Source organism: Argentina silus (genome assembly GCF_951799395.1).
Source record: "Argentina silus genome assembly, chromosome: 13".
In the NCBI taxonomy this organism is placed as follows: Eukaryota; Metazoa; Chordata; class Actinopteri; order Argentiniformes; family Argentinidae; genus Argentina; species Argentina silus.
Genome location: NC_139667.1, coordinates 14,322,614 through 14,332,811, shown reverse-complemented (window position 1 = coordinate 14,332,811; position 10,198 = coordinate 14,322,614). Strand labels below are relative to the sequence as shown.

The 10,198-nt window shown below is 50.9% G+C and overlaps 1 protein-coding gene across 1 annotated transcript in view; it reads right to left on the bottom strand.

Moving 5' to 3' along the window:
- Positions 1–659: 659 nt before the first annotated feature.
- ppp1r13ba (protein phosphatase 1, regulatory subunit 13Ba) overlaps positions 660–10,198 on the bottom strand; it is a 31,064-nt gene continuing 21,525 nt past the window's right edge. The window contains exons 9-18 of the mRNA XM_083683723.1: positions 9,109–9,282; positions 8,530–8,722; positions 5,818–5,900; positions 5,211–5,661; positions 4,171–4,943; positions 3,856–3,993; positions 3,507–3,640; positions 3,230–3,396; positions 2,732–2,931; positions 660–2,304 (exon numbers count right to left, since the gene is read on the bottom strand). Of these exons, the coding sequence (XP_083539849.1) occupies positions 2,263–2,304; positions 2,732–2,931; positions 3,230–3,396; positions 3,507–3,640; positions 3,856–3,993; positions 4,171–4,943; positions 5,211–5,661; positions 5,818–5,900; positions 8,530–8,722; positions 9,109–9,282 (2,355 nt within the window). The 3' untranslated portion in view covers positions 660–2,262. The remainder of the gene's footprint in view (positions 2,305–2,731; positions 2,932–3,229; positions 3,397–3,506; positions 3,641–3,855; positions 3,994–4,170; positions 4,944–5,210; positions 5,662–5,817; positions 5,901–8,529; positions 8,723–9,108; positions 9,283–10,198) is intronic.

Here is a 10,198-nt window from a genome sequence, read left to right as displayed (position 1 = left end):
GGCTCAATCGGCAGTAGTAACTTCTTTGATCTTGTAACATAGATTGAAAGGGTTACATTATGAATATTTCAGTAGGAGCAACATATTCCGGGTTTTTTTTTTATACCCGCCCGCTCACCCAATAGGCTAAACACCCGACTACAGTTGCTGTCAACAATGATTAACATTCCTTTGCGGATGACCTCACATGCATAATGATACAGCAGACAATTATGGCATTTAGTAAAGATGAGTTCACCAGTATTGAATGTGAAGTAGCCTACAGTGCGGATATCATGATGCCACTTACCACCCGTCAGCTCTCGGCTACATTAATTTAATTGCCCCCTGATTTAGTAGACCCCATCGGTTATGCAGCACAGTTCGAAGTCCAGGGGATATTGCTGTTTCAGGTGAAAGATTAGAATGTGATTTACCCTGTCGACCGACAATATGAAAGCAGCACACACACACACACACACACACACACACACACACACACACACACACACACACACACACACACACACCCATGATGGAGATATATCAAGGGTGTGTGTATATATATATATATATATATATATATATATATATATATATATATATATATATATAGAGAGAGAGAGAGAGAGAGAGAGAGACACACGCACACAAACACAAAGACACACGTTGGATTAATTTACTCCCAATTAAGGGACTCCTTTAATAGTGTTCATTTACATATACATGTACATGTACATTGCATGTTGCATAAGTTGTGTATGTATGTATGTCACATGAACCATCCCATACAACAGATGATGATACAGAACACTCAACCAGCAGATCAAACCAGGGCTGTCAATCAACAGGTATATGGTGTCATAGGTTCATTTAGTCATCAGAATGTGTGTGTCGGCCATTTTGGATCGGTATCAATCAATAAAATATAGACAAAACCTTGAACAAAAATAGGGAAAATAATAAAATAATACCATTTACAAATGTATGCCTAAATTCAACTCAATATGAATACAAACTCCAGCCAGGGCTCCAGCTAAGGTGTAGTGGTGGGAAGATAAAGCAGGTACAGATGAGCATGCGTGCCTGGTGAGCTTGCTGTTACACCATTGGTAGATTGATATATTGCATCTGTAGAGGTCAGTGCTTCCCCTCAAAATAAAATACAAACGTTATTGCCATGCAACACATGGTCACTAGTCATTTTTCTTGCTGTCACACACATACACACACACTCTTTCATGGCGTCCCTCTCAACCCCTTTCAGTAGCGCTCTCACTATCTCCAAACCAGGTTGGTACTGAACTCTGGTTTCCCAAACATGACATCAACATTATACTTCAAATCAAATCCTCACATCCTCCATGTCTTCTAGATGCTTCTCCAGCCTTCCTGAACAGTCTTTCATCAACACCTTCTCATACCATCTCTCCTTTCTTTCCACACGTCCAAAAACATTATTGATATCTGTCGTGTTCCTCCCCGGACACGTAGGATACACATCCAGGGTGTTTTCATTCCTCTCAGCCTTTTAATAAACATACATTCACTACCTCCTGACTGCAGCCTCTTCTCCATCTCTGAAACATCACATTCACATACGTCCCTACTCTGACTGACACACACAGGAGAGCCACGCTGAGTGAGAGGGACAGGGGATAGCCCCAGAGGGGGACAGAGGACAGGGGATAGCCCCAGAGGGGGACGGGGGACAGGGATAGCCCCAGAGGGGGACAGGGATAGCCCCAGAGGGGGACAGGGGATAGCCCCAGAGGGGGACAGGGGATAGCCCCAGAGGGGCGATGGAGTGTCACAAAAGAAAAACGGTGCTTTATGAAACAAACGCCAAAATATCAGCCTTGTGGGGCGGGGGGTTGAAAAGCAAAAGCATGAAAATGTAGTGTGAAATCTGGGCAGTGTCCTCTCTCTCTCTCTCTCTCTCTTTGTCCTATTTGGTTAAGGGACCACTGGCCAGCCGGACCATGTCTGCGGCTGGGTGTGCTCCTCTCCTCTCCTCTCCTCTCCATCCATGCCCCCCTCCTCCTCCTCCTCCTCCTCCTCCTCCTCTCGGCTCGGGGTGGCACCGACACAGAGAGATGGCAGGGCCAGGGCACCAGCCTGTCACAGGCTCTGCCACTGTCTGTCTGTCTCTCTAAGTTGGAGCCCCACCCCACTACAGATGAACAACGCGCACACACAGTCCTCTCAGCAGGCACAGGGAGCTGTGCACACTCTTCTCAACGTGCACACTCTTCTCAACGTGCACGGTCCTCTCCTGGGCAGCTATGCCAACGAGCGCTGTCTGGGCTTGATCCTTGGGTACAGCTGTAATGCATGACACAAACAGCAGAGGACGCTATGTTACAGCTTCATATTCAGCATGGCTCCCTCAGCTACAGTTGGGTGGGCAGCAGATTCCTACTGATTACTGATTACAACGTGACATTAGCTCATGTTTATATTTCCCTCTTTCAAGTACTCTGATCACTAGAGGGTTAAAGGTCATTACAAATAGAAACAGAAGAATTTCAAACTGAAACAGAGAAAAATGATATTTAAAAGTATGGAAGACTTCCAGACTAGCTTGATGTGTTTTAAGCTCACGGCTACTGTCTTGCCTTGTATCCAAGGCCACATTTGTTCATGTATCATGTCTGTGTTTTAATCTAATGTGCAGTGTGACCATGAGTAAAATGCACTTTAAACGTAATAAACGTAAACCTAAGCCATAATTCACGGTAGCTGATCTTACCCCTAGCAGGTTGCGTGGTACGTATCCCTCCTTGTCATGTAGCCGGCCCCACCACCACTCTGTCTCACTGTCGTCACGGCGACGCAGGATGGTGATGCCATCTCCCTCATGGAAGGAGAGTTCGTCAGAACCCTGGGAATCGTAGTCCCACAGGGCGTACACCAAGCCCTTGTTCATCACGCCCAGCTTCTCCTGGACGCCTGCACGGACAGGCAGGAGAGGGGGTTAGGGTACATACTTGAGGAACTGGAAGCACTGTGTGTGTGTGTGTGTGTGTGTGTGTGTGTGTGTGTGTGTGTGTGTGTGTGTGTGTCTCACCATAGAGAAACTGGGAGCGCTGTGTGTGTGTGTGTGTGTGTGTGTGTGTGTGTGTGTCTCACCATAGAGGAACTGGGAGCACTGTGTGTGTGTGTGTGTGTGTGTGTGTGTCTCACCATAGAGAAACTGGGAGCACTGTGTGTGTGTGTGCGTGTGTGTGAGTGTGTGTGTGTGTCTCACCATAGAGAAACTGGGAGCACTGTGTGTATCCATCCTCCATCTCCTCACACTTGTCGGCAGCCGTCTCTACGTCACTGATGGTGGTGGCAAAGATGGCCGCCCCAGACTCCACCAGCAGCTTACAGAGATGAACGCTGTTACAGGAGGCTGCGCAGTGCAGGGGTGTCCTGGTACACACCACAACACAGGGAGAGAGAGGACGGATGAATGAATACATGGATGGATGGACGGATGAATGAGAGGAGAGAGAGAGGAGAGAGAGGAGAGAGGATCTCACCAGCCATCGCTGTCGGCCGCGTTGACGTTCACGCCAAAGTCCAGCAGGAACTTGACTATGTGGTGGTGCCCGGCACACACAGCGTTGTGGAGGGGCGTGATGCCCTCGTCGTTGGGCAGGCTGGGGTTCTCCACCTGAAAGGAGAGGAGAGGAGAGGAGGAGGAGGAGGAGAGGAGGAGAAGAGGAGAGGAGAGGAGAGGAGAGGAGAGGAGAGGAGAGGAGAGGAGAGGAGAGGAGAGGAGAGGAGAGGAGAGGAGAGGAGAGGAGAGGGGAGGAGCATTTAGATAGCAGCCCACATTTTACATGATTCCAGAAAGATATGAAACTGAAGACAGCCATCGATCAGTACCTCGTAGATGATCCGCTGGACCAGGTCAAACTCTCCCTCTAGAGAGGCGTCCAATAGGAGAGCCAGGGGGTTGAACTTCACCCTGAGGCCGTGACCAATCCGCTCTGATCCCACCTTCTTCAGGTTGGTCCTCTTCACCTGCACACAGTCAATTCAACTGGGTTCAATTTATAGTGTTTTATTAGCAAGAAATACTTCAGGTCAACCTGTCATTAATCTAATCACATACAGAATGAATGAAACGCTATAGGACAATAGGATGATATTCTGGGTCTATGGCTGTTATAGCTACAGAATATGGTTCAGCAGACTCACCTTGGGCTGGGCCGGGGGTGTGACGGTCTGGGGGGAGGTGTCTATCTGCTGGGTGGGCGTGGCCTCAGGGCTCGGGCTGGGCTGATTGGTGGAGGAGGGCCCTGTCTGGTTGTTATTGGTGTTATCCTCTACGATGTCAGAGGTGGGGCTGGGCTGGGGGGTCGACAAGCGGGGGGGGGCCATCTCACTGGGAGAGGGGGTCCGCTGCTTGTCACTCAGCTCTGCATGGGGGGGGGACAGGGAGGGGGAGCGGCGGGGGTCCGAGCTGGGACCCTCCGCCGGAGTAACCACCAGCGACGCCGGTTCGTTCAGGTTTCCGTTGGCCGTGTTGATGTTGTCCATCTCCCCCAGGACCCCCCCCATGTAGACGGGCTGGTAGAAGGGGGTGGCACCCCCCCCCTCCATGCTCCCCGCCAGCGTGTTAAAGCGCTGGTACAGGAGCTTCTGGATGTTGGGTCCGGCCGGGCCCTCGGGCTCTGTGATGGAGCTGCGTTTCTTGAGCGGGCGTGGCGCGTTGGTCAACCGGCGGCGGAGGACCTCCAGGTCGGCGTCGCTCTGGTAGCGTAGCGGGGAGTGGGCCACGGGGGTCAGCTTGGTGGGGCTTAGGGGCCGAGGGATGTTGTCCACGCTGGGAGGGGGCAGGAGGCGTCCCTCGGGGGTGTCCCCCCCACCCTCCCTGTCCACCGTGTCCTCCCCTCCGGGGGATAGCGCCCCCTGCTGGAATGGGATGGGGGAGGGAGAGGTGCTGGAGGGGAGCATGGGTTTACCATACACTAGAGAGAGAGACAGAGAAAGAGAGAGAGAGAGAGAGAGAGATTATAACCCGGGTTTACCATAGACTAGACTAGAAACACAGAAAAACAAATATGGTAAAAACAGGTTGATACCTTAGTGAAAAGGTACAATGCTATATCTTTTGACAGACTATATAGCTACTGAACTAATGTTGTGACTGTGTTGTAGTTCTTGGCTGTGTGTGGTGTTACCTGCTCTGTCTTGTAGTTCTTGGCTGTGTGTGGTGTGTGTGTAGTGTGTGTTACCTGCTCTGACGGCTGAGCGGCTGCCGGTGTTGTAGCTCTTGGCCGTAGGCTGCTGCAGGTACATGTGGTAGATGGAGGAGGAGTTCATAGTGGCTGGTCCCTTCCTGGGGGACTGGGGTCTAGAGGAGGGGGTCTTATCTGGCTGGTAGGGCCGCACAGCCACCGCCAGGGGGGGGTCCGACCTCTCCCTCTCCCTGTCCCCCTGGGGCATGCAGCCTGGCTGGGGGCTGGGGGAGGGGGTGGGGGGCACAGAGATGCGTTGTTGTATCTGCTGGGAGGAGCCAGGTGTGGGGGGGGCAGCGGAGGATCTGTGCCAGGCCAGGGTGGCAGGGGCAGATCTGGGCAGGGAGCTGGTGGAGCAGATGACGGAGGAGGGGTGCCCAGTGCTGGGGTAGGTGCCATAGCTGGGGGGGGGTCTGGACATGGAGGACAGCTTACTGGAGTCCAGGCTCTGTGGAGGTGTGGGGGGCAGAAAAACAGTTAGATATCTAATATAGGACTGTAGGGATGTGTGTGTGTGTGTGTGTGTGTGTGTGTGTGTGTGTGTGTGTGTGTGTGTGTGTGTGTGTGTGTGCGCGTGTGCGTGTGAGTGTGTGTGTGCGTATACCTGGTCTGGGCTGGTGTTTCTCCAGTCCGAGGGTTGGAGTGAAGACACACTCTTACTCAGGGTGGGCCAGACTGCGTCGTTAGCTAAGGGAAATAAAAACATTTTGGGGGGTTGGGAGGGATGACATAGAGAGGGGGGTTGAGTGAACAAGACAGAGAGGAGAGAGAGTGGAAAAGGAAACAGCAGATGTTTCAGAGTAAAGGTATTAGGGGACGGGTGTGTCATTTGTCTCGAGAGGTGAAGGCCCAGACCTAGCCTGTTTACCCCCAGCCCAGAGCAGAGCTAGCCTGTTTACCCCCAGCCCAGAGCAGAGCTAGCCTGTTTACCCCCAGCCCAGAGCAGAGCTAGCCTGTTTACCCCCAGCCCAGAGCAGAACTAGCCTGTTTACCTCCAGCCCAGAGCAGACCTGGCTGGCATACGTCAGAGCCTGGAGGACGAGGTCAGCTCTAAGCAGGTTTCTACTGGAGGTATTTATGTCCTGTTCTCCTTTTCAGATCCGGTTCACCCAGGTCACCCAGATTATATACCGTCTATCTGTCCCATAGGAGCTCTCCCTCTCCCTTCCTCTCTCTAAGTCACTCTCTGACTCTCTCTCTGACTCTCTGACTCACTCTCTCTCTCTCCCTCCCCCTCCCCCTCTGTGTCTCTCTCCCTCAGCCCTCCTGAAGATGTCTAGAGGTAGTCTATTCTCATCCCATCAAGCCATCTGTCTGCCTGCCTGCCTGCCTGCCTGCCTGCCTGACTGCCTGCCTGTCTGTCTGCCTGCCCATCCGTCCATCCATCCGTCTGTTTGTCCGTCTGCCTGTCTGTCTGCCTGTCTGTCTGTCTGTCTGCCTAATAAACACACCACCATGTCTCTGCCAAGCCTCTGAAGCTTATCCATTCAGACACTACTGGGCACTTCACCAGACCCAGATTAAACCAACTCCTGGACTAGACCCAGATTAAGAGAACTCCCAGACTAGACCCAGATTAAAACAACATTTTTGGGCCACAGTCTTCATTCCAGGGACCACAGTCTTCATTCCAGAGAACTAGGCTTTATCTGGGTCTTGTAAACTAGCCCTCTACAGTAAATGCTCTGTGAACACTAGGGGACGGTTTCACGGACACAGATTAAGCCTGGACTAAATAACATTTTCAACAGAAAATCTCCAATAAAGATGCATTTTAGTCCATGATTAGGCTTAATCTGTGTCCGGGAAACAAACTCTCAAGATTCATGTCTCTTTAAATCAAGTTCAAGTAAAAAAATCTGTATTTTTCCATTTTCAGGATAAAAAATAAAAATGTGTATTCAGCTTCCATGTCTTCCAACAGAAAAGGGCCACTGTTCCCTCTCTGCATGGGTTCTGCTGTGTTCCTTTCAAAGAGAGATAGAACAATGGCGGAGTGACCCCTCCGCTGACATCATACGTCTGTTTCTGCTCCATACATAATCAACCATGTGACCTAACCTGACCAGCCTTTTCCTCTCATTCAGGAGCGCCGCTCCAGGCATGGCTATTTCTGGCTGTGTTTACTCACACAATGACAATATGTATTCCAAGATAAATACTGTATTGGGGGAAAGGAACTGGGACTGGAACCCTAAGACACTGCTGTTGACTTTCCCATTCACAGTAGTAGTTGTTGAGTTAGTTGGAGCTGTATCTACAGTATGTTTAAGACTATTGAAACCCATCTTATTGGCATTCTGAATGTACTGAGGCCGTCTTATTGGCTGTCTGAGTGTACTGAGGTCCTGCCATTGGCTGTCTGAGTGTATCTAGGCAATCTTATTGGCTATCTGACTGAGGGCCTGTTTTTGGACTGTGTTCCTCTCTCAGCCCTTGTATGTATCGAGGCCATCTGATTGGCCCCTGCAGACTCACTGTCGACACTGTCGGCCCTGGGGGGCGACCCTGGCCCCTCCCTCGGCCCCTCCCTCGGTTCCACTGGGTCCACAATGATGTCTAAATCTGACACCTTCCATTGGCCGGGGGGCCTCCTGACTCCGCCCCCCTCCTCCTCTGCGCACACCGTCGCCCCCAAGAGGCACGCCACATCAACAACAACATCAACAACAACCACAACAACAACAACATCAACAACAACAACAACAACAACAGACACAGTACAAGGGAAGGAGAAGAAGTGGAGGCCACAGACAGGAAGAGGATAGAGAGGACAGGAAGTTAGAAACAGCTGAGCAGGAAATGCAACTGGAAATGCAGCATGAGTTTCAAAATCAAGGTTCTGAATGAAGATGAATGAATGGGCCTAGAGACAGCCTGCCCTGGTGTATGCATGACTGTTTAGTATTGTGCTTTGTGTGTGTGTGGACCCCAGGTAGAGTAGCTTATACAGTGACACTCAATCCTAGTCCCGGAGAGCCGCAGTGGGTCCAACTTTCCATCCCCGCCCAATGCCATCACACCTGATTGAACTAATCAACTGATCTTCAAGACCTTGATTAGCTGACTCACTAGCAGGTGTGTCACTGCTGAGCTGCGCTGCTGCTCTCCAGGACCAGGAGTGACGATCGCTGAGCTAAACGCAACTAAAACAGCTAATGGGGATGTGAGTAAACCAATGAACTCATAACAAGTTAACAATGAGCTTATAATGCTAGTAAAACAGCCAAATGGGATTCCAAATAAACCAATAGGCCTACTCCCGTGAAGCAGGAGTGTTCTGTACCTACTTGCGGAGAGAGTAGGAGGGACTGACCTGATTTGGAGCGTGCATGGTTGATGGTGATGGCGTGGGGGGGTTTGAGGGGGTCCGGGGGCAGGGTGCTGTAGCCCAACTCCTGTCTCCCAGGGACGGGGACCTGGATATAGGGACACACGGCCGCCACTCTCCCTGAGCTGCTAGGGGTGGGCTGGGGGGAGGGGGAGGGGGGGCCAGCCATCCTGTTCAGCTGTTGAGGAAATCAGGTCAGTTATATCGGCCATGAAGTAGGGGTTACATACTGTACACAATGATCAGTAATACACACACACACACACACAGAACATGAACAGAATGCTATAGCAGTGTAATAACAGTGTTACTGCACAAGTATAAGAGGTTACGTGTTATCTAGGCTTGTATGTGTTTATGGTCTGTGTGTGCTGTATGAGTGAGAGGTTTCATACAGGCAGAGATTGAAATCGCTCTGTGATCGTTTAAAAATGTCTGGCCTTTTTTGGGAGTGTGACTGATTAGGGTATGTCTGTGATCACTTGAGAGTGCCTGGCCTTTTTTGTGTAAAAAGTGTATTGACTACTAGTCTATGTGTGACCGTTTGAGAGTGTCTGGCCTTACGGGGCGTGGGGCGTGGTTGTCTTGGTGACGTGCCTCAGCTTTTTTCTTGTACAGGCGTTCCCTGAGGTCCCCGATGCGCTTGTCCATCATGGTGACCTCCGTGTTGCGCTTGTTCAGCAGGTCCTTGTTCTGCTGCAGCTTGCTGCTCTGCTCCGCATTCAGCTTGTTACGCACCTGACAGACGGACAGAGGGCACAGGGAAGGGGGGGGGACACCATGTTAGTGTTTAACCAGAGACAGACAGGACACCAAGATGGACACCAAACACAGTTCTCCAATAACACACATTACTTTAGACCAGAGCTACATCGGAACATTTAACAAAAGCCCTCATTCACACTACAACCACCATAGTTGCTGAAACAGTGCTGGAAAGGACAGTATGAAAGGAATAGCACAGTATGGTTCGGGTCAGTTCTGTAGTGTGTAAAGCCCTGCAGAAGTACACTATATTGGGAATAGGGTGTTGATTGAGTCGTACCCAAAGCCCCCATGTTAATGTTGCCCTGTCAGACACGTCATTGTGACTCATCTAATCTCTCCTCCAGCTGATCTGAACAATGATGTAATGAGTGACATCATCTGGAGGTTACTCATCTCCCACAGTTATCACCTCATCCTGTCAGTTTCAGTGTCATGACATAACACTTCACATCATATCTGTGTGTGTGTGTGTGTGTGTGTGTGTGTGTGTGTGTGTGTGTGTGTGTGTGTGTGTGTGTGTGGTGATGTTATGAAACAGTGTGTCCTGTCCGCTGGCAGAGGACAGACAATCTGACTTTTTTTGTGTTTTTTTTGTTTTGTTTGACTGGATGTGTTTTCTTGTTTGGCTTGCCCAGTGTGATGGGGGCTATATATAGCACCTCAGCTATACGGGAAACACACACCTAGTCTTGTCCACCTAGCTCTCCCCTGGCCTGATCCACCCTGGTCCACCTAGCTCTCCCCTGGCCTGATCCACCCTGGTCCACCTAGCTCTCTCCTGGCCTGATCCACCCTGGTCCACCTAGCTCTCCCCTGGCCTGATCCACCCTGGTCCACCTAGCTCTCCCCTGGCCTGATCCACCCTGGTCCACCTAGCTCTCCCCTG